Raw genomic sequence first — 24,096 nt, forward strand, 5'->3', positions numbered from 1 at the left:
TATGCCTGGCTGATTTTTGTATGCTAATCTTCAATCATGCCAACTTGATAAATTCATTTATTCTAGAAATAGTTCTTGTATATTCCATACAATTTTATATTAAATACATACACAGCAGTCTAGTCTGCAAATAATGTTTTTACTTCTTTTTCTGATTTTCTGATTTTATGACTTTTCTTTTTTTTTTTTTTTTTTTTTTTTGCCTTTCTGCACTGGCTACAATATCTAGTGCAATGTTTAATGTGTGGTGAGAGCAGACACCTTTCCTTGTTCTCTCAATCTTAGGGATAAAGGTCTTAATGTTTCATCACTAAGTATAATGTTAACTGTAAGTTTTTCATAGACCAGCCCAAAGAAGTTCCTTTCTATTCCTAGTTTGTTGAGTTTTTATTAGGCAGGGTTTTTAAATTTTGTGAGTTGCATTTTTAGCTTCTAATAAGATTATTACGTATTTCTCTTTTTTATTTTGTTAAGTTGATATATTATAGGGGTTGGAAAACAAGTGGGGCCCATGGGCCAGATCCAGCCCATGGACAGTTTTGCTGTTGTTGTTTTAGAGACAGTCTTACTCTGTTGCTCAGGCTGCCAGGCTGGAGTGCAATGACTCGATCATAGCTCACTGCAGCCTTGAGCTCCTGGACTCAAGCGACCCTCCTACCTCAGCCTCCTGAGTAGCTGTGTCTTCAGGTGCATGTCACCACACCAGGCAAATGTAAGAAATTTTTTGTAGGTCTTGCTGTGTTGTCCATGATGGTGTCAAACTCCTGGCCTGAAGCACTCCTCCTGCCTTGGCCTCCCAAAGTGCTGGGATTAGAGGTGTGAGACTTCCTTGCTATGTGTACTCCCACCTCTGTACGTCACATCATTTTCTCAGAGAAGTACAGCGTAAAATAATAACCAGCATTTGTAGGGCACTTCTTGTGGGCCTTCTTGGGCAAATAGACATTCTCATGGAATGATCTCAGCTTTTGTCTATCAGAGAATGTCCTTACTTTTATTTTCGAGGGGTATTTTAGTTGGATATAGGACTCTATGTTGACCTTTTATTTCTTCTTTCGGTATTTTAAAGAAGTTATTTTTATTGTACTCAGGCCTCATTTGTTTCTGGTGAGAAGTCATTCATCATTTTAATTTTTATTTCCCTTTCCATAATGTGTGGTTGTTCTCAATGGCTGCATCTGTGCATTATATTTACTTTTCAGTAGATTGACTAGGATATGTCTAGGGATGTTTTTCTTTTTATAGAGTTTACTGAACTTCTTGGATCTATGTTGATGTCTTCCATTAATACTGGTTCTTTCTTGGCCATTATATGTTTACATTTTTCTCTTGTCTCATACTTTCTTGCTTCTCCTCTTTGGAGATTCTAGTTACATGTATATTAGATGATTTGATATAAACCTACAGATCTCAGGTGATTTTTCCCCTGCCCTGTTTTCTTTTTGTTTTCAGTTTGGATACTTTCCATTTAACCATCTTTAAGTTTTTTGATGCTTTCCAATGTTAACCTGTTAAACTTGTCTATTGAATTCTCCATTTAAAATTTTTTAGTTTTTAGTTATTTATGAATACATAGTTGCACTGAATTATTTTTAATTTTTTTCTAATATTTTTATTTCTAGCATTTCATTATATTTGTATAGTTACCATTTTCTGCTGAAATTTCCTATTTCTTCATTCATGTTTTCCACATTTTCCACTCTACTTTTTAGCATTTTAATCAGTTATTTTATTGTTTTTTTTCCTTGTATCAGTTATTTTAAAGATCCAAACTGATAATTCAACATCTAGTTCTGCTTCTGTTGAGCCCTTCCTCTCCCTTACCATGAATCTTATTTTCTTGCTTTTGTATGACTTGTATATTTGATTGGATGATGGACGTTTTATGTTGGAAAAAAAAAGAAATTGAAGCAAATATTTACTTCCAAAACAGGGCATGTCCTTTGTATTTTTTTTTAGGCCACTTGAATGGTGGCTCAATGTGATGTATATGAATTCTAGATTGGGGCTTCATTGCAGTTTTAGTTTAGTTTGATTCAGTTTACCTCTAGCTTCAAGTATTTTGAATGAAGGTAGAATCAGAAGTCTCATATCACCAGGGTCTGAGTTTTGGGCATTGGCAAGATTCCAGAGATCTTATTTTGCTTCATAGCTAAGCCACCAGCTTTTATCAACGTGGGAGATCTTTCCCTGCTTTACAACCTTGCTGCCAGGATTTTTTTTTATCAATGAGCTGAGGACAGAAAGATATTTTTCTCAGCTCTCGTGCGTGCCCTGCCCTTTTGTAGAGGAATGTCCACAATGCCTAGGGGATGGGTTTCTTAGCATTTCTGACCCCACTTAGCCTCCAAGAGTGCCTCTGTTGGATTTCACAACAATCCTGCCTCCCCTTTCATCTTTAAAGGGTATTTAGCCCTTGGGAGAAGTCAAGCTCTCTCAACTTTCCTTCTATTATCCACAACTTTAGTGTACTACACCGTCCTGTACCTGGTTATCATCTAAGGGGTAAGATTGGTGGGAAGCCTTCCTCTGTGGATTTGGGTCCTCTAGGTTCTAATGTCAAACCAGCCTCCAAGGGGTTGTGAAAATTTTGTTAAATTTCAACAGGTTTCTCTTTTCTCCCCCTGTAGTATTCCTCTTCCTACCATAGTTCAACTAGGAATAACAACAGCTAGGGGGTCTCTTCTCTCCTATGAAGGAGTTGGCACTTTCTGGAGTTTGGATCATTTAGGTTTCTTTGGTTTTTATTTTTGTTTTAAGACAGGGTCTCACTCTTACCCAGCTTGGAGTACAGCCTGTAGTGATCTCAGCTCACTACAATCTCTGCCTGCCTGGCTCAACTGATCCTCCCACCTCAGCCTCCTGAGCAGCTGGGACTACAGGCGTGTACCACCACACTCGGCTAATTTTTGTATTTTTTGTCGAGACAGGGTTTTGCCATGTTGCCCAGGCTGATCGCCAACTTCTGAGCTCAAGCGATCTGCCTGCCTCGGCGCCCCAAAGTCCTGGGGTTACAGGCGTAAACCACTGCACCCAACCCAGATTTCTTTGTGTCCTTAGCTTTCTGATGAGTTAAACATATTTTTTATTTTCCAGCTCATCTGGCCTGTTGTTGTTGTTTGCTAGAGTGCAAGGTATAGTCCCTTGTGACTTCATATCAGTAGTGAATTTCAGAAATAGGAGTTTATTTTTGTAATAAAAACTTTTTTTTAGGTCAGGTGCAGTGGCTCATGCCTGTAATCCCAGCACTTTGGGAGGCCAAGGCAGGTGGGTCACCTGAGATCAGGAGTTTGAGACCAGCATGGCCAACATAGTGAAACCCTGACTCTACTAAAAATACAAAAATTAGCTGGGTGTGGTGGTGGTCGCCTGTAATTCCAGCTACTTGGGAGGCTGAGTCAGGAGAATTGCTTGAACCTGGGAGGCAGAGGTTGCAGTGAGCCGAGATCATGCCACTGCAGTCCAGCCTAGGTGACAGAGTGAGACTCCCTCTGAAAAAATATAAAAAAATATTTTTGAAACAGTTCTCACTGCCACACTGGCTGTGGAGTGCAATGACATGATCATAGTTCACTGCTGGTTTGACCTTCTGGACTCAAATAATCCTCCTGCCTCAGTCTCTTGAGTAGCTGGGACCACAGGCATGTGCCACCATGTCTGGCTAATTTTTGTATTTCTTTGTAGAGTTGGGGTCTGCCCTTTTCTCCCACTGCCATTTTCTCACTCAGATAGGGACACTGAGGTCTAGAGGAAAAGTCACCTGTCCAAGGTCACAAATCTAGGAGGGGACCCAGGTCCTATCATGCCACCAGGACACCTGTCTACTCAGTTTTAAATTTTTTGGAGATAGGATTTCGCTCTGTCAGCAGGCTGGAGTACAGTGGATGAGATCACCGCTCACTGCAGCCTCAACCTCCTGGGCTCAAAGTGATCCTCCAACGTTAGCCTGTTAAGTAGCTAGGACTACAGGCATGTACCACCACCACGGCCAGCTATTTTTAAAGTTTTTGTGTAGAGACAGTTCTCACTGTGTTGCCAACATGGTCTCAAACTCCTGGGCTCAAGTGATCCTTTTGCCTTGACCTCCCAACGTGCTGGGATTACAGGCATGGGGCACTCCGCTCAGTCCCATGTTATATTTCTATGGGACAGCTCTGGTCTGTGCCACTCTCCCTGGACCTGATCCCATAGGGCTGGTCAGCAGCTACCCTACTCCAACATGGCCACCTGCATCCCCAGTGCCACAGGAGCCCCCTGCCCCCATGAGGCAGTGCATGCACATTGTTGATCATGAGATGCATGGTGGTCTTGGGCATGAGACCAACCATGTGGTTACACACAGTCTTGTTGACAATGGCCATGTAGGAGTCCACCAGGTTCTGGGTGGTCTCCATTTGTTGCACCAGCTGTGGTTCCATGGAATGCATGAAGCTGTCAGAGCCATTCTCCTTGGCCTTGTGGGCCTGCCATGGAGAACACAAGGGCATCAGGATGGCCAGGGCATGCAGCCAGGCTCCAGGAATTCCCAGGATCTCAGCCCCTCCAAAATACCTGGGACATTGAGGCACAGAGAGAAGTGACTGTACTGAACACACACCCAGCTCCCTACACGCTCTAGAGGGTTTCAGGTCTCTGCATTTCGGGACTCCAGACTCCCCCGATCAAGCCTCATCTTAGTTCTCACTCTAGTACCCAGAATTTGCCTCCATTTCCCAATCCAGAAATTAGAAAAGAACATCTCCAGGTCTCTTGCTTGAAGACCTGGCCAGAGCTGGTGCCAGACTGCAGACGCCTGGCAGGAGGCAAAAGAAGGGCATACTCACTTCTCCCTTCTCCTGGGAGGCCCACGCACCAACATTGCTAATGCCACTGCCGCTAGGCAGCACAGCCAAAGTAGACACACACAGAGAGGAGAAGGGGAAGGGTTGAGTGAACCTGGGACACTGCACCCCAACTTTAATGTGTTGCTGAATTCAATTTGCTCATATTTTGTGGAGGGTTTTTGCATCAATATTCATCAGTGATATTGGCCTGTAGTTCTCTGTTTTGGATGCATCTTTGGTGTTGGTATTAGGGTAATACTAGCCTTGTAGAATGAGTTTTGAGTAGTTGGGTAAGGTCTCTAGTTTTGGAATAGCTTGAGTAAGGTTGGTATGAGTTCTTCTTTAAATGCTTAGTAGAATTCAGCAGTGAAGCACCAGGTCCCAGGCTTTTCTTTGCTGGGAGACTTTTTATTACCACTTCAATCTCAGTATTTGTTATTGGTCTGTTCAGGTTTTGGATTTCATCATGGTTCAATCTTGCTAGGCTGGATGTTTCTAGAAATGTATCCATTTTTAGTAGATTTTCCTATTTCTTTGCATATAGTTGCTTATAATAGCCACTACTGATCCTTTGAATTTTTGCAGTATCAGTTGTAATGTTTCCTTTTTCATGTTTGATTTTATTCACTTGGGTCTTCTCTCTTTTTTTCTTAGTCTTAGTTAGGCTAAAAGTTTCTCAATGTTGTTAATCCTTTATGAAAACCAACTTTTCAATTCATCAATGGTTTGCTTTCTTCATTTATTTTGCTCTGATCTTTATTATTTTTTTTCTTCTACTAATTTTGGGTTTGGCTTGTTCTGCTTTTCTATTTCTTTAAGGAGCATTGTTAAGTTTTTTATTTGATGCTTTTCTACTTTTTAAAAGTAGGTGTTTATAGCCATAAACTTCCCTCTTAGTCTTGCTTCTGTCATGTCCCATAGGTTTTGGCATGTTGTGTTTCCATTATCATTTGTTTTAAGAAATGTTTCCGTTTCCTTCTTAATTTCTTCATTGACCCCCTGGTCATTCCAGAGCTTATTATTTAATCTCCATATGTTTGTATAGTTTCCAACATTTCTCTTGTTACTAATTTCTAGTTTTATTCCATTGTGGTCAGAGAAGACATTTGATATTATTTTAAATTTTAAATTTTTTAAGACTTGTCGTTTGACCTAAGATGTGGTCTATCCTTGAGAATGATCCATATGCTGAGGAAAAAAAAATGTGTATTCTGTAGCCCAAGGGGGAGGACACCTGCCCCCACTCTCCTACAACACACAGCGCTCTGCTCAGGGGTGGGGCAGTGGTATGCTGTTGTTATACAAGGGGTTCTGTCGGAGAGGGAACAGAAATCTGTTCTGTAATGTTTACCATTTTCCGTGGTGCAAATATTCCATGGCTCATGTCAGGCTGCCACCATCTTCTCAGCCTGAGCTTGTTTGTACCCACCCTTGGGAAGGCTATCCAAGTATTTGAAAGGATGTGGGTGTGGTGATCTAAAGTGTATCTTTATTAGATACACATCAAGCCCAGTTATGCTGTGGTTCTTGCAGACTCATAGAGGAGCTACTTGGTGGTCTCGGATAAGATCTGGAAGAATTCTCTGGGCTACCAGGCAGTAGAAACTCTTATTCCCTACTTGTAATTTCTCTCCAAAAAAATTGTCTGTGTGTTTGTGTGTGTGTCTCTCTCTCTCTCTTTCTCTCTGCTGAGCCACTCGGAGCTGGGCCACTTGGGCTGACACAGCATCCCTATGGCCACCACCACTGGGACTGCACTGGGTCAGACCTAAAGCCATCAAAGCACTGGGTCTCACTCAAGGCCCACTGTCAACACTACCTGGCTATTGCCCATGTTCACTCAATGTCCTGGGGCTCTACAGTCAGCAGGTGGCAAAGCCAGTCAGGCTTGTGTCTTTCCCTTTAGGGCAACCAGTTCCCTCAGGCCCTGGTGCGTCCAGAGATGCTGTGTAGGAGCCAGGGACTGGAGGCAAAAAGCTTAGAAACTTACCTGGTGCTTTATTCTACGGCAGCTGAGCTGAGCTGACGCTGAAACCATGAGACAAAGTCCTTCCCACTCTGCCTTTCCCTTTCCACAGGCAGAGGAGCCTTGCCCTGTGACTACCACCACAGGCCCATAGGGAGTGCTGCCAGGCTACTGTTGATGTTTACTTAGGGCCCAAGGGCTCTTAAGTCACTTGTGGTGAATGCTTCCATGCCTGGGACTCACCCTTCAGGGCAGTGGGCTCCCCTCCAGCCCAGGGCAGGTCAAGAAATTCCGTCTAAGAGACAAGGCCTAAAATCAGTGACCACAGGAGCCTATTTGGTGCTCTACCCCACTGTGGACAGGCAGGTACTTAAGCTGCAAGACAGAGTCCCTTTTACCTTTCCCTCTCCTTTTCTCAAACAGAAGAGGTCTCTCACCACAGCCACCAAAGCTGGGAATGTGCTGGGTCCCACCTGAAGCCAGCATGTCTCTGAGCCTTATTCCAGGCCCATAGCAGACTACCTGGGTACCACCGTTGGCTGTGCAGGGTGGTGCAAGCATTTGGGCTTGGGAAGAGGGAGGAAAAGAACACGCACAGGAAGGTCACAGTGTAAGCAACAGTATGGAGGTGGGAAAGTTCAGCTCATGGATAGAAAAAGTTGATCCAATTTGGCAGGGCCCACAGGGAGATTTGGTGGGGTGGTGAGAGGTGGGCCACGTCAGAAAGAACCTTGAATGCCAGGCTGAGGTGGGAGGCATTTCCTGTTGTATGGAAGGTGCCATGAGGTGGTGGGGAGGGTAACATGATGAAAGGATATTTGGGAGGATGGATCTGGCATCGGTGATTGGTAGGGGTAAGGATTGAACAAAGCCAGAGGCCAGGAAACTGGACAAACAGCCCAGAGTTCAGGCTTAGCTGTTCAAAGGCAGTTTCTACACTGAATTTCAATGTGGATCCAAGCATGCATGGGGTAGATGATTTGGAAAAGCAAAACCATTCCCTTCCCGTTACAACACAGTTTCCCAGGTGAGCTCATCACCAGAGTCCTACAATGCAGACAGTCGAACTACCCCAAACTCTGTCCCTAGAAGCTGTGACCCAGAGGGAGCCCTTGTCAGTTGTAGCCCGAGGACACTGCAGCCTAAGCAGGACTGCACCTGTTCCCTCCCAGGAGCCTCATCTCTGTCTGGCCAGGCTTTCGCTTCAAATGTCCTCCACTTTGGCTTCAAAATCTGTTGGGTCAGATTCATGAGAGCTCTGGCCTTCTTTGGGTTAGGGATTTTTAAATAGTGTTTTCAAGCAGGCAGTAGATCAACTCTGCTTGCTTACTTCTGTGTGCATCTCCTGTTCCCTGGCCCCAGATCTTTTTCCTTGGTTTATCCTCTCATTGTGTTGCAGCACATCTTCCAGTAGCTTCCTGAGACAGAATGAATGGAAGCCAAGCTTTCTGACCTTCACATAGTTTAGAATGTTGCTGTTCTACCCCAACTTCTGATTAATAGTTTGGCTGGATATAATGCTGTAATTTAAATGTAACTTCTCATCACATTGGGAAACATTGCTCTATTATTTTCTAGTTCCCAGTGTTGTTGGGAAGAAGTCGGTGCCATGTGGAGTCTTGGCTCTTTGTGTATGACCTGTCTTTTCTCTCTGGAGGATTTTAGGATTTTCTCTCTGTTCTTAGTTTTCTGAAATTTCCCAATTATGTGCCCTGTTGTAGATCCTCATTCACTGTGCTAGTCACTTGGTAGACTCTTTTGAACTAGAAAATCATGTCCTTCTATTATAGGAAGCCACCAGCAGGTTTGTGTGAGCTGAGTAATCACATTATTTTCTCCCAAGGACAGGAGGTATCAAGGCTCTGAGCACCTTATAAGTGGATATGGGGAAAGGGTGCCTGAAGTGAATCCAACAAAGCTGCAGCACCCACTGAGCTCATGTCCTAGGGCCAGGCTCTGCCTGAGGACAGTGGACATGGGTGAGACCCACTTCCTGCCCAGTCCCATGGTAGGGCTCAGGACACACATGGTCCAGGAGGCCCCCAGCCCCGGGCTACATTTACATGCACCTGCCTGCATGTAGCAATCAGTGAGCCACAGGACAACTTAGGGGAAAAGGCAGCTCCAGAGAGCAGGATAGGAGGGAGGTAAATAATCATGGGGTGGGGAGTGGCCTTGTTGGGAAGGGGCAAAGGCAGGACCATGTGTTTTGTATGTGTGTGTGTGTGTGTGTGTGTGTGTGTGTGTGATGTGTATTTTGGAAAATGAACAATTTGCCCCTTTTCTGGCCACTGCACCCCGTTTTTAATGAAGTATTTCTTCCCATCATGGACTGAGTGTCTCTGTCTCCTCTAAATTCATATGTTGAAGCCCTAACCCTCTGCATGGCTGTATTTGGAGATGAGGCTTCTCAGGAAGTCATTAAGGTTAAATGAGGTCCTAAGGTTGGGGCCCTGATTCAGTAGCATTAGTGTTCTTATGAGACAAGACACTAGAGAGTGTAGTCACTCTCTGTCTGCACAAATACAAAGAAGAGGTCACGTGAGCACACAATATGGCAGCCAGCTATGGGACAAGAAAAGAGGCCTCAGAATGTAACCTACCTTGCTGGCACTTTGGTCTTGGATTTCCCAGCCTCCAGAACTGTGAGAAATAAATGTTTGTGGTTTAAGCCACCCAGTCTGTGGTATTTTGGCATGGCAACGTGAACTAATACGTCTCCCCACCCTACTTCAACCACATGACACTAGAGGAGTTGGCAGTTTTAGTGTCCCAACTACCCAGCCAATCCAGACCACACCAAGCAGAAACTTTCTTCTGGAGTTTTCTGAATAGGAACTAATGGAGGGGAGCACTATCTTTGTTGGGGGCAAAGCCAGGAAGATGGAAGTCTCATGCTACCAACAGCCTGACTCCAACCTTGTGGGGAAAGTTTCTCTGAGAGCACAAAACTGATCTGCAGACTGAGGTGGAGACAGAGACAAGGGAAAGAGCCTGCAAATCCCGACAGCACTGGTGACTCTGAGACCAGGTATTCCTGAGGCCCAGCTGCTCCCTGCCCTGCACGTGGCTAACTTACTGACCAATGAACTTCCCTTCTTGCCTAAGGCAACTTAAGTGAATTTTCTGTCACTCAACCCCAAAGAGCCCTGACTGCAGTGGCAGGGCATGGCAGGGCTGGGCTGGCTGTGGTACAGGACAGTGTGGGTGGAATCAGCTGTGACAGGCACACAGGAAGTGCAGTTATCGAGTGGACTCCATGAGATCTTCCTCCAGCCCCGACTGTGAGCAAGGCTAGGCTCATACGCTCAGTAGGTCAGAGTGAGGGATTTGGTCAGAGGTGCCATGCTCAGGGCCATCTTTCTATGAGTCAGACTCTTCAGCATCAAAGGCTTTGCCATCAGAGATAGTTTTAGTCATATCTTGGGTTCACTTTATCAATTGCTATTCCCCTGTTTTCAGGATCTTTACACTAGGCTGCCCCACGTGGGTGTTAGGAAGCCATAGGCATCCTGGCCAGAAGCCCAGACCACAAAAAGGACTTCCACCAGCCTGCCCAGAGTTCCAGAGGGCAGGACCAAGGGGTGGTGGGAGGATCCCAGCCTGGGCAGTCATGACATGTCCACCACTCTTGATCTGTCTTCTGCAAATTTTCACCTCTCCAGTTTGGGTCCTGGTGGGGCACACATGGTAAAGACAATGAACGTCCATGTCTCCGACTAGTTTTCCCATCAGAAGTGGTCGTTGCGCCAATCACCCTCTTCCACTAAAACTGGACAGACCAAGGGCCACTTTCCTAATGGATGGGTCTTCTTGGTCCATCTCATGCTCCCAACAGAGTTCCCTCCCTACGATGGGAATGTGCCATACCAGGAGAGCCCTCTTGACCCAGCCTCCAGCCAAAGCCAGTCCCCCTGCCAAGCAGGCCCTAAAGTTACACTGGAGGGTGACAGGCCTCACCTGGAAACTTCTTGTTGAATATTGTCAGTTTCTCACAGAAGTGCAGCCTGGCAGTTTAATTCAAATTAAAAACAGAAGGAGACTGCTGCTTCAGTCTCGACTGCTTGAAAATTAGGCCGTGTAGAGCTTTTGTTTGCTGGAAATTGTGGAGTCAGACATTGTGCAGATTGACCCAATAGCTACAGCAGGTACACACATAGGGCGCCAACCAAGGACAAGTGTGCACACGCACACATGCACACAGCAGAAAATCGAGAAATAAACTCTTTTAATTTTAGCTGTCATGGCAGTTTTGTGTCATTTCCCCAAAATATACAAATTTTATTTTATGATTTAGTCTATTTAGAATTACTTAAGGAAAAGGAGATGTGAGTGCAGTGGCTCATATCTATAATCCCAGAACTTTGGGAGGCTGAGGCAGGAGGATCACTTGAGCCTGGGAGTTCGAGACCAGTCTGGGTAACATGGTGAAATCCCATCCCTATAAAAAAATATGAAAATTAACCAGATATGGTAGCATGTACCTGTGGTCCCAGCTACCCAGGAGACTGAGGATCTCTTGGGCCAGGGAGGTGGAGGTTGCAGGGAGCTGAGATCACATCACTGCACTCCAGCCTGGGTGACAGGGTGAGATCCCATGTGAAAAACAAAGAAAGAGAAAGAAAGAGAAAGAGAAGAGAAAAGAAAAAGAAGAGGAGGGAAAAGAAATAAGAGAAGAGAAAGGAGAAAAGAAAAGAGAGGAGAGAAGAGAAAAGAGAGGAAAGAAAAGGGGAGGGGAGGGGAGAGGAGCAATGGAATCCTGATATCTGGTATGGGGAAACTTAAGTGGATAAGTCTGAGAACTTCGAACCTCCAGTTTCCACTCAATGCTCTGGGCTAAAAGAAGTAGCCCCCTTTCGTCGCTAAGAGAAGGGCAGCTGTCCCTTGCCTGGAGACTAGGCAAAGAGCCTCCAACAAGGCCTTACAGCAGGATGAGGTGTATCATCATTGCTCCCCCACATTGACACCAGGCTCTGGTCATTCCTCGTCATGGCCCAAGGTCACAAGCACAGTCTGCTCTGGGAGAATGATTTTTTGCCAAAAATGTTGCAGTAGCTGTCGAGTGTGTACTCGCAGAATCTGGGAGAGGAGGTGGAGGACTGGACATAAGGATGTTGGACCATGGGGAGACTAAAGGCTGTATACATGAGAATACACTGATGTGGGAGCACTCTCAGGATTTAATGGCTTGGCAAGGACACCTGGGGCCCTAACATGCTGCTGCAGTGGCCCCTTGAAATGTGGATGGAACAGTTGCTGCAGGGAATTAGGTGGAGATTATAGAACTGCATTTGCAAAGCATCAAAGAAGCCGGAAAGTACAGGGAGGTAGGAATGTTGGAATGGTTCGTTATATGCCAGCAGATTCGGAATCCACTGGGCTCAAGTGATCCTCCCACCTCAGCCTCCCAAGTAGTTGGAATTACAGGCATGCACCACCATGCCTAGCCTTTTTTTTTTTTTTTTAAATTTTTAGTGAAAATGAGGTTTTGCTATTGTTGTCTAGACTGGTCTCAAATTTTTGAGCTCAAGCAATCCTCCTGACTTGGCCTCCCAAATTGTTGGGATTACAGGTATGAGCCCTAGGATGTTTCCTGATTTGTGTATTCAGGAAACAACAACAAGACCTGGTGCGCAGAAGCCTGCAACAAAAATTTGCAATTTCCTACCCAGTTTTCAGACTGAGACAATTGAGACCTATAGCTCATTGATTATAGGGGAGGCTGGGTATTCTTGGAAAAAGATCCTCCAACATCACCACATGGTATTCATTAATTATGCTCCAAAAGGATGTAGGGTCACTGATGAAAGTAACTGTAGCTGATGAAAAGGGAATACCCAGATTGTTTGAGGACCATTTATATAGGATTAGAGCTGACCCTGACACCAGAAGACCCACAATGCCACAATGTCCCCTCTCCAAAAGACTGAGAACATGTGAAGGCTAGGGAATAAATGGATCCCTGGATGAAGAGGCTGCAGCCCCATCCCGTTGTCATTTATCTGTCCCTAAATATGCAATTGATATAAGTATGCTTAGAAGGTAACAGAGCTCTTACTTTACTCCCTGAGCTGTAGGTATGAGCCACTATAGTAGGAAGAGCCCGGGGGAAGTCTCTGAAACTCCCTCTTCCTGCTTCCAGGAGCAATGCAGTATTCTAGGTGGAATCACAGATATTTATCACCTCCCTCAACTGTGACTGCCACCTTATGATAGTATTCTTACATTTGCCTTCCTGTCCCTTGTGCTATTCTCGTCATTGTTTTACCTCCACCTGTCATGAACCCCACAATATGTTACTACTTTTGCCTCAATTATTTCTAGACATCACAAAATGAGAAAATAGGATCTTTTCTGTTTATCCATGTATTTATTATGTCAGTGGTCCTCATTTCTTTGTGTAGATCCAAATTTCTATACAGTGTCATTTTTCTTCTGACCAAAGAACTGTTTTGAACGTTTCTCAGAGTGCAGGCCTGCTGGTGATTATCTTGGCTTTTGTTTGTGTGAGAAAGTCTGTATTTTGTCTTCATTAAATTTTTTGAAAATGTTTTATTGTGTGTGGTTTTTTTTTTTTTTTTTTTTGTAGAGATGAGACCTCACTATGTTGCCCAGGCTGGTCTCGAACTCCAGGCCTCAAAGCAGTCCTCCTGCCTCGGCCTCCCAAAGTGCTGGAATAATTACAGGCATGAGCCACCACACCTAGCTTCACTGACTTCAACTGCTTTTAATCCCATATCTGCAGAGGTAACTATTTCATCTCTAGTCATTCTTTTTGTTTTATTTTGAGACAAGGTCTCACTGTGTTGCCCAGGCTGGAGTGCAGTGGTGTAATCACAGCTCATGGCAACCTCGACCTCCTGTGTTCAGGTGATCCTCCTGCCTCAGCCTCCTGAGTAGCTGGCACTGCAGGTGCATGCCACCATGCCTGGCTAATTTTTAAAAATTGTTTATAGAGCTAGGTCTCCCTTTGTTGCCCGGGCTGGTCTTGAACTCTTGGGCTCAAGCAATCCTTGCATCTAAGCCTCCCAAAGTGCTGGGATTACAGGCGTGACCCACTTCACCTAGCCTGTGTGGTTTGTTGCTGTTTTTTTTTTTTTTTTTTTTTTTTTTTGTCAATATGTCTTCCATTTCTCTCTTCTCATCATGTTCAGAATTTTCTAGCCTTCTTGAACAGATGGAGCATATTTATAATATGTTTTTTAATGTCCTTGTCTGCTAATTACATCATCTCTGGGGCCTATTTCCATTGATTTATTTCTCTCCTGGTTATAGGTACTATATTACCTGTGGGTTTTTTGTTTGTTTGTTTTTTGATACAGGGTCTTACTCTGTCACTCAGGCTGGAGTGCAGTGGTGTGATCTCATCTCACTGCAATCTCCGTCCCCCAGGTTCAAGTGATTCTTGTGTCTCAGCCTCCCAAGTAGCTGGGACTACAGGTGTGCACCACCACACCCGGCTAATTTTTGTGTTTTTAGTAGTGACAGGATTTAGCCATGTTGGCCAGGCTGGCCTTGAACTCCTGGCCTCAGGCAATCTGCATGCCTTGGCCTCCCAAAATGCTGGGATTACAGGCATGAGCCACTGTGCCTGGCCATTGCCTGGTAATTTTTTATTGACTGGTAGACATTGTATTTTTGTGTTGTGATTGTTGGATTTTGTTTTCGTTTAAATAGTGTGGGACTCTGTTCCAGCACCAATTAAGTTACTTGAAATAAGTTGGATCTATCAAGGTTTGCGAATCTGGTCCCTGTTAGCAATCATGGCCACATGTAGAGGTTGCAGGATGTTGTTTACATCTCTATCTTTTTTTTTTTTTTCTTTGAGACAGGATCTCGCTCTGTCACCCCAAGTGGCACCATTTCGGCTCACTGCCACCTCCACTTCATGGCCTCAAGTGATCCTCCCACCTCAGCTTCTCAAAGTGCTGGAATTACAGGTGTGAGCCACAGCACCCAGCCTAAAATTGTATCTTTCTTATTATCAGTGAAGTTAAACATTTTTTCCTATGTGTCAGCAGCATTTGCTATTCTTTTTCTTTGAACTTTCATTTCTTTCCATTTTTCTTAGAATTCTTTGTCTTTCTTTTCTCTACTTTTAGAATAGAATGAATATATTAATCATACTTTGAATTGTGGCCATGATGGAGTACCTGTATTGATGATAGTCTCCCAGCGTAAACAACTACAAAGCTGGACAAAGTACATGATAAAATTGTCTTCAGGCATTAGGCAATAGACACACTGTGCATGGTGGCTCACACCTGTAATCCCAGCACTTTGGGAGGCCAAGGCAGGTAGATCAATTGAGCTCAAGACTTCGAGACCAGCCTAGGCAACATGGCGAAACCCCATCTCTACTAAAATTCAAAAATGAGTTGGATGTGGTGGTGTGCAGCGGTCTGTAACTCCCAGGCTGTGGACTGTACCAGTTGGTGACCTGTTAGGAACCAGGTTGCACAGCAGGAGTTGAGTGGTGGGCAGCGAGCATTACTGCCTGAGCTCCACCCCCCATCAGATCAGCAGGCTTTAGATTCTCATAGGAGCGTGAACCCTAATGTGAACTGCACATGTGAGGGATCTAGGTTTCACACTATGAGAATCTAATGCCTGATGATCTGATGTGGAACAGTTTCATATCATAACCACTGCCCTGACCCTGTCTGTGGAAAAACTGTCTTCCACGAAACCAGTTAGGACTGTTGGTGGCATGTGCCTGTGGTTCCAGATACTTGAAAGACTGAGGTGAAAGGATGACTTGAGCCTGGGAGGTAGAGGTTTCAGTGAGTTGAGATCATGCCACTGCACTCCAGCCTGGACAACAGAGTGAGATCTTATCTCAAAGAAACAAACAAACAAAAGGGCCAGGCATGGTGGCTCACACTTGTAATCCCAGCACTTTGGGAGGATATGGCAGGCAGATCACCTGAGATCAGGAATTCAAGACCAGCCAGGCGAGGCGGAGGTTGCAGTGAGCCAAGATGGCGCGCCATTGCACTCCAGCCTGGGCTACAAGAGCAAAACCCCATCTCAAAAAAAAAAAAAAAAAAAAAAAAAAAGACCTGTAAATGGCTCACACATTGGAATTAGCAGGCAAGAGCTTTAAAGTAACCACATACATACATTAAATAATTTAGAGAAATATCAACACCTGTGAAGATGGTGAAGAAAGAATTTAGAGAAATAAGTTTTAGTATAAGTATATCCTAAATATGCATGGTACATACTTACTGAAAAAATAGTTTACTTTTTATCAGAAATCTAAATTTAACTGGGCGTCCTATATTTTATCTGGCATCTCTACCCCAAAGCCAAGCAGGAGAGAATCCAGAGTCCTATCTTCCAGCAGGCAACCTAGCCTAGGACAGATCCTGGCCAGGGGCAATTGGACATTGGATGGATTAGAGATGCCAGTCATTCAGTGTGTTAAAGGTTTGCCAGCCTGACATACAATCAGCATTATTTTTGTTTAATATTTTTGTCTAAAGCAACTTTAAAAATTGTAACCCTTTATTTCGAAATATAGATTCAGAGGAAATTTCAAAGATGGTACAGAGAGGTTTCATGGACTCCTCACTCAGTTTCCTCCAAAGGTTCTATTTTGTATAAATGTAGGACAGTATCTAACAATGTCACATGTCTAGGTCTATGCCATTTTATCACATATGTAGACTCCTTTAACCACCACTACAATCAAGACAGAACTGTTCCACCACCACAAAAATCCCCCTCCTGCTATTCCTCTGCACTTATTCCTGGATCTTCCCCTCCACTATTCCTACTCCTGGCAACCACTAATCTGCTTTCTGTCTTTATAATCTTCTCACTTCAAGAACGTTATAAAATGCAGAAATTAGCCAGGCATGGTGGCACCAACTTGTAGTTCCAGCTACTTGGGAGGCTGAGGCAGGAGAATCACTTGAATCTGGGAAGGGGAGGCTATAGTGATCCTGCCATTGCAGTCCAGCCTGAGACTGGGTGAGACTCTCTCAAGGAATGAATGAATGAAGGCCTGGCACAGTGGCTCACACCTATAATCCCAGGGCTTTGGGAGGCTAAAGCAGGTGGAACTGTTGAGGCCTGGAGTTTGAGACCAGCCTGGCCAACATGGCAAAACCCTGTCTTCACTAAAAATATAAAAATTAGCCAGGTATGATGGTGCGCACCTGTACTCTCAGCTACTTGGGAGGCTGAGGCACAAGAATCACTTGAACCCGGGAGGCGGAGGCGGAGGCTGCAGTGAGCCAAGATCATGCCACTGCAGTCCAGTCTGGGCCACAGAGTGAGACTTCATCTCAAAGACAAAATAAAACCAAACAAGAAAAAAAGAACATTATACAAATGGAATCACACAGATGTGGCCTTTTGACACACTGGCTTTTTTTTTTTTTTCTACTCAGCAAATGCCCTTTGAGATCCATCCAAGTTGTGCATATTCCTTTTTATTGTTTTTTTCTGTTTGTGATGGAGTCTCACTGTCACCCAGGCTGGAATGCAGTGGCGTGATCTCAGCTCACTGCAACCTCCACCTCCTGGGTTCAAGCAATTCTCCTGCCTCACCCTCCTGAGTAGCTGGGATTACAGGCACCCATGACCATGCCTGGTTTCTTTCTTTTTTTTTTTTAAGATAAAGTTTTGCTGTTGTTACCCAGTATAATGGCACAATCTCAGCTCACTGCAACCTCTGCCTCCCAAGTTCAAGCAATTCTCCTGCCCCAGCCTCCTGTGCAGCTGGGATTACAGGTGCCCACCACCATATCCAGCTAATTTTTTTGTATTTTTAGTAGAGATGGGGTTACACCATGTTGGCCAGGCTGGTCTCAATCTCCTGACCTCAGGCAATCCACCTAGCTTGGCCTCCCAAAGGGCTGAGTTTACAGGCATGAGCCACCGTGCCTGGCACCCTTTTTATTGTTGAATAGTATTTCATAGAATGGATGTAGCAGTTTGCTTAACCATTCACCTATAGGGGGTGTTTGGTTGTTCCCAGTTTGGGGCTATTACAAATAAATCTGCCATGAACAATCATGTGTGAGTTTTTGTGCAGACGTCAGTTTTATTTTCTGGTACAAATGCCCAGAAGCAATTGCTGGGTCATATATTAAGGTGTATGTTTAATTAAAGAAGCTGCCAAACTATTTTCTAGATTGTCTGTACCATTTTATATTCCCACCAGTGATGTATGAGAGAGTGAGTTTTGTCTACATCCTCACCAATATTTGCTATTACCACTATGTTTGATTGGAGCTGTTCTAATAAATATGTAGTGATATCTTACTGTGGTTTTAATTTGCATTTTCCCAGTGGTTGGTGTTAAAGATCTATTCATGTGCTTTAAGTCAACTCATTTTTAAAACCTAAATAAATGTATTTAAAGAGGAAACTTGCTTTGGGAGGCCAAGGCAGGTGAATTGCTTGAGCCCAAGAGTTCAAGACGAGCCTGAGCAACATGGTGAAACTCCGTCTCTACAAAAAATACAATAATATCCAGGCATGGTGGCGTGAGCCTATGGTTTCAGCTATTCGGGAAGCGAGGCAGGAGGTGAGACCTCCTGGTGAGCATCGGTCTCATTTACTGCAAATAGAAGGTAATGGTAAAAATAAATGCATCTGTATATTGCCTAAAATCCTCTTGTGGGCCCCAGGCTCGCACACCACACTTTTGGGCAGGAGCCCTACTCACAGAGGCTATGACAAGAATGGTCCTGACCCTGGGGCTGTGCAGTGACAACTCACACGGCTCCACGTGGCAGTTCTGAGTTTGGGATGCGCTGATGTAGTCCTACTACAGCCCTTCCAGCCCTTTATTGGACTGAGAGAATTCAAGCTCTGAGGAGGGCAAGACTTGCCCAAGGTCACCCAGCAACATGGTCAGTCTCCTTTCCCAGGGTCTGCACAATTCCTGGCCTGTTTAAAGCCTGCCTCTATTCACTGCTGACTGAAAAATCCAGCTCCAAAACAGAATATGGCAAAGGATACTGTCTTGTGCAGCATATGTTTACAGCTGCAGTTACATAGGAAAAAAAGTCAGAAAATACTGTTGAAGCAGTTGTTTAGGGAGAAAAGGGGTCTACCGGTTTTTTGTGTTTTCAACTTTTCTGTATTTCATGATTTTTATCATGATGTTTAGTTACATAATCAACACATGTTAAATGTTAAAAATCGACGTGAAGACTGATCCAGCCACAGCCTATCATCGTCAGAGTCAGGAGGCCTTCCAGATAGAGCAGCCCCGCACCTGCCCCAGGTCACACCCTGGGCCTAGGCACATGTTAGGTCCTCTGGACACCTTTACCCCATGGTGGCCTCCATGTCCGTACCCACCAGCACCTCCTGTGGGCAAGGCCCTCCCCTGCATCCAGCCCTGGGCACCCCCTAGCCCAGAGGGCACCTCATGGTGTGAGAGTCCGCCTGTCTGTCTCTAAAGAGAGGAAAACTTGGGACATGTGTTCTGCTTGACCATCAACCCAGCCTGGTGCAGAAGAGGGTACAGTGGGTATTTGGTGAATAAATGCATGAATGATTGGAACAAATTCCCAAAATGGTAATTTCCTGAGGCACTTCTCCAACTGGCCCAGGTGGAACCAGTTCCACTTTTCACGGGAAAGCCAGGTGTGAGGAGTGGGCCAGGTATGTGTGAGGGGCCAGGTTCTCAAACACTGGGTGGACACAGGGCTTGTAGCAGGTCTGAGGGCAGCAGTACTGCTGTGGGAGCCTCAGGGAGGGCTCGTCCCTGATATCGCCCAGGATATCCTGGTGCCCCCACGTGCTGCGTGGTGTGACAAGGCCTGGGTGGTGGGGACACACAGGGACTTGTTTGGATTGGCCACCTGGTCCAGCCCAAGAAGCTGTGCCTCCAGGCCCGCAAGGAATAACTCACTTTTGATATGTGACAACAGCTGCAGGCAAGGGGAGGGAGAGGTGTGCTGGGCCTCAACCTTAGAAGCCAGAAGCCAGTTCATGCCCCTACCTTGGTCTGCGTGGGAAAGGGATGGGACCTCAGCTAGCTCTAGGGTCCTGGGTTATGATCAGGACCGTCCCTTATGGACTCAGTGACTTGGGCTGACCCAGCCCCTCCCTGAGCCTCATCAGTGAAACCAGGTCTGGGCCAGGGCTCTCGACACCTCCCAGCTCCAACCTCTGGCTTTCTTCCAGGAGGGCAGGAGATCAGACAGAGGTGACCCAGGCTCCCCTGTTTACCTCAACCTCCTTGTGAAGCCTCCCTCTTTGTGCCTGTGAGGTAGGTGGGGCCGGAAGGAGGGGCATTCACCTGTGGGTCTGTGACCTCTCTGCCCAGGTGTGCCTGGAGAGCCCTGTCTATACCTGGTGCTTTGCTACACCCCACGGCTTGGTCACAACCTCCCTGCCTCCAGAGCAGCCCTGGCCCAAGGAAGTAGCTGGTCTCTGCATCGAATAATAGGTAGAAAATGAAAGTGGGGGCGATAGCCCTGGAAAGGAGTCAAGGAGGAGGTGCCTTCCTAAGGATGTGGAGGGTTTTTCCAGAATGGAACTTGACAGGTGTGGGCAAACATCAGGAGGTGGGAAGGGTGGCTCCCTCTGTGGGAGCCAAGACGATTTGCCTGGGCCAAACGGTGGTAGGCTGTGGGTAGGGCAGGCAGATCTGGGGTGCCCAGAGCCTGGGGTCCCTGTCCTTGCAGAGGAGTGGAATGCAGAACAAGTATCCCCTGCTCTCTGGCTGGGGGACATCCTCTACTTCCAAGCCCAGACACACACCAGCTGCCACAAGACCCTGAGGCTCTTCAGAGGACCAATGGACAGCCACACTCACTCTGAACCAGCCTGCAGGGCCCACCTGCACCCTGGTCCAACCCATGACTGAGGGGACTCTCTGGGGACAATGGGGGCAGTCTCATGCTGCCTCTTACAGGTGGATCAGTCCCTGGGATCTGGTGTTGGGCTGGGGTGGGCTGAGGCTATTCTCTGCCAGGGTGCCTGGTGGACAACAGGAAGAGCATCTTCTCTTTGGCTTTCCTGGACCGCAGGACACAGCTGAACACTGCACTTTACCTCAGATGCCTTCAGATCCTCAGAAAACCCTGGGAAGGAAGAGGGGCTGCCCCTGCAGGGGGCCAGGACCCTGGTCCATTCTTGCTTCCCACAGCAGGCACCTCCTCTCCAGATTGACGTCACCTGATTCCTGAAGGCCTGGGCTACTGACCAGAGCCTCGACTCCCTCACCAAGACCTGTCCTTACATCAGACCAGCTAGTACATGAGTTCAGAGCTGAAGGCGGGGAGAGAGAATGCAGGGCTCTGTAAGAGTTCTACGCTCCCTGTTGCAGTGGGCCCTGTAGAAGGCCCCCCAGAAATCTGCAGCTGCTGTAAGTCACTGGGAGGAAGCTGCAGCAGACATGTGTTTCCCAGCCTGGTAGATGCAGAGGGGTGTCTCGGCTACTGAGTGGGAGGCCCAAACGCGGCCTTGGATGTGGCAGTGCAGGAATTCTAGCCAGCTCTGGGGCCCTGGGCAAGTCATTTAACCTCTCAGAACCCCATTCCTGGTCACCATGTGGCTCTTGTGTGGATGTAAAGGACCCCCAGGCCACTTATGTCCCATCAGTGGAAGCCTAGCATGGGTGGAGACCCCCGAGACTGAACTCAGTGGTGGGATCCAGCCTGCCCAGCTCTCCTACATAGAGCCCAGAGTCAGCAAGTTGGGCTTCCTGGAGACGCAGGCACTTCTGCGGGCTGGAGAGCATGAGCAGGGTTCCCTTTTGGAAGGTGGAAGAGGAGGCCATAATGAGGCAGAGCTTGGGCACAAACGGCTTGAATGGGGGATCTGAGACCCAACAGAGACTGAAGACTCTGTGCCACTCAGGCGGTGGAAACTGAGCTACGGCTGGTCCTCATGGTCCTGAGTGAGGCCTCACCAGTCTTGGAAGCTGTGCAAAGGTGGCTTCATGTAAGGGTGCATCTGGGCACTTTTTTTTTTTTTTTTTTTTTTTTTTTTTTTAAGATGGGGTTTTGCTCTGTCATCCAGGCTGGAATGCAGTGGCACGATCATAGCTTACTGCTGCCTCAAACTCCTGGGCTCAAGTGATCCTCCCACCTCAGCCTCCCAAAGTGCTGGAATTACAGGCCCGAGCTCTACGGAGCCTGGTTTTAAATCTTAATAAATATCTCCTCGTGATCTGCTTCCCTGGCTGATACACAGCCTGACATCTTGCACCTAGACAGACATGTTTCTGGACTTGGTTCCATTTGTTCTGATGGGTTCCTCTCTCTCAATGACCACATGTTATAGCCTGTGGTTATTCTTACACATTTCTGTATAGACCTGAGGGTTAGTGTATTGATGTCAAAGTTCTACTAGTTTTTTGACGCTAGATGGAATGTCTGGGTTGATTTAGGAGTGGGCATCTTGACAATATAGTCTTTTCCTCCAGGAATGGTGATTCTGGGACACAGGTTTTACACATTCTGGTTTATTGCTTGGCTCGCTGCCACAGAGGGATGGTACTGCTCCACACGCCATGCCCAAGAGATGTCCCACCTTATCTTTCTAAATCAAGCTGAATGTTCTCAGCTGACAGGACATTATATCAGTGCTGCGGGGACTCACTCACCCCAACCCGAGATGAAGTGAGGTTGAGAATATGGAACAGATCCGTGCTGAGTGCATTCGCCGTTCCTGACCCACACTGCTGCTGGCCGGGGCTGTGTCTGAGCTGACAGAGGGCATTGATTTGGGGATGGGGTAGGGGGTGGTGCTGGAGAGATGCCCCTCACCTCCCTCAGCTCCTTCTGTCCACCCAACACTTGGTCACCAAGGCCCCTGACTTCCAGGCCCCAGTCACCACTAACAGGGTGCTACATGGGAACAAAGTGTAGGCGCGGAACCTGGAGTTCAGGTCACCCCTCCTTCCAGTGAAAGCTTCTGTACCTCCCAGGTGATTCCAGCTTTATTCCTCCATGGGCCAAATATCCTAAGCAATGGCCTGGACAGGGGGTCTTTATCCGAGTGCCCAAAAAACACTGGCAGAAAGACTCTGCATGCCCCCTGTGGCCTGCCAGAAGTAAGAGCCTCTCCTTCAAAATGCACAATCCTGGTTCTTGCAGGGAGGTGAGGAGGGGTGGAAGAAACGGTCTATCTCATTCTTTCAGCAGGAACCAAATCTTGGGAAACCCAGACCCAGTATATTTCTTAATGATTCTGATACTTTTATAACTGGTTACAGCGGGGTCACATGCACAACTGTTTTCCAACATTTTCCAACAGGCCACATAACACCCTGTAATGTATTTTTTAATTTTTTTTTTTTTTTTTTTTTTTTTTTGAGGCCAGGGGCAGTGGCTCATGCCTGTAATCTGAGGCAGAAAGACTGCTTGAGGTCAGAAGTTCGAGACCAGCCTGGGCAACATAGCAAGACCCCATCTGTAACAGAGAAAAACCTTGTCTCTAAAAAAAGTTTTTTTGAGTACAGTGGCATGATCACAGCTGCTTCTGGGCTCAAGTGATACTCCCACCTCAGCAGCTGGGACTCTCAGAGCGCACCACCACACCTGGCTAATTTTTAAATTTTTGGTAGAGATGCAGTCTCACTATGTTGCCCAGGCTGCTCTTGAACTCCAGGCCTTAAGAGATCCACCCAATGCAACCTCACAATACACTGGGTTTACAGGCATGAGACACCATACAGCCCCTGCAAAATCTAACTGTTCTTCAGGTGCTTCTTTGGGACCTCCTAGACTACCGTTGGCAAATAATAGTTTGTTATTTTCCCACATTTATGTTAATAGATTTCCCATGTTTTATTTGTCTAGACGAGGGTTTCTCAGCACCAGCACTATTGACATTTTGGGCTGGATAAGTCTTTGTTATGGAGCTGTTTGTGCCTTGCAGATGTTTAGCAGCATCCCCAGCCTCCGCCTGCTACATGCCAGTAGCACTCCTCAGTGTGACAGCTAAAATGATTTCAGATCTTGCCAACTGTCCCCAGGGGAGGCAAAATCACCTCCAGTTGAGAACTGCTGACCTAAAAACCTCTGGAACAATGTTGGATCATGGTAATGATAGCACATACTGCTCCTGAGCTTAATGGGAATCCCTCTAGCATCAAAGTATAGTAGTACCTGTATACTACTGTCTGGGCTGTTATTAGTACACCGTATTAGTCCATTCTCACGCTGCTATGAAGAAACACCCAAAACTGGGTAATTTATAAAGAAAAGATGTTTAATTGACTCACAGTTCTGCATGGCTGGGGAGGTCTCAGACAACTTACAATTATGGCAGAAGACACCACTTCACAGGGCAGCAGGAGAGAGGAGAGATGAGCAAAGGGGAAAA

The 24,096-nt window shown here is 46.2% G+C and overlaps 2 protein-coding genes across 5 annotated transcripts in view; both read left to right on the forward strand.

Annotated features, from left to right (window-relative positions):
* Positions 1–24,096, forward strand: part of LOC104679086 (golgin subfamily A member 6C-like) — a 1,122,834-nt gene that overhangs the window by 96,673 nt on the left and 1,002,065 nt on the right.
* The window catches only part of LOC115897416 (elongation factor-like GTPase 1), a 41,081-nt gene that overhangs the window by 13,494 nt on the left and 3,491 nt on the right, over positions 1–24,096 (forward strand). The window contains exons 4-5 of one of the 4 annotated variants that reach the window (XR_004057202.1): positions 13,379–13,536; positions 14,622–15,560. The exons of 1 other annotated variant lie outside the window; for it this stretch is intronic. Coding sequence is in view for 1 of the 3 variants with exons in the window: in XM_030929842.1 (XP_030785702.1) it covers positions 9,625–9,744 (120 nt within the window). In the remaining 2 variants the exon portion in view is untranslated. Of the gene's footprint in view, positions 1–9,624; positions 11,034–13,378; positions 13,654–14,621; positions 15,561–24,096 lie in introns of those variants that run through there. 2 more of the 4 variants (XR_004057201.1, XM_030929842.1) reach the window with 2 other exon arrangements.

Source organism: Rhinopithecus roxellana, chromosome 5, assembly GCF_007565055.1.
Source record: "Rhinopithecus roxellana isolate Shanxi Qingling chromosome 5, ASM756505v1, whole genome shotgun sequence".
Lineage (NCBI taxonomy): Eukaryota > Metazoa > Chordata > Mammalia > Primates > Cercopithecidae > Rhinopithecus > Rhinopithecus roxellana.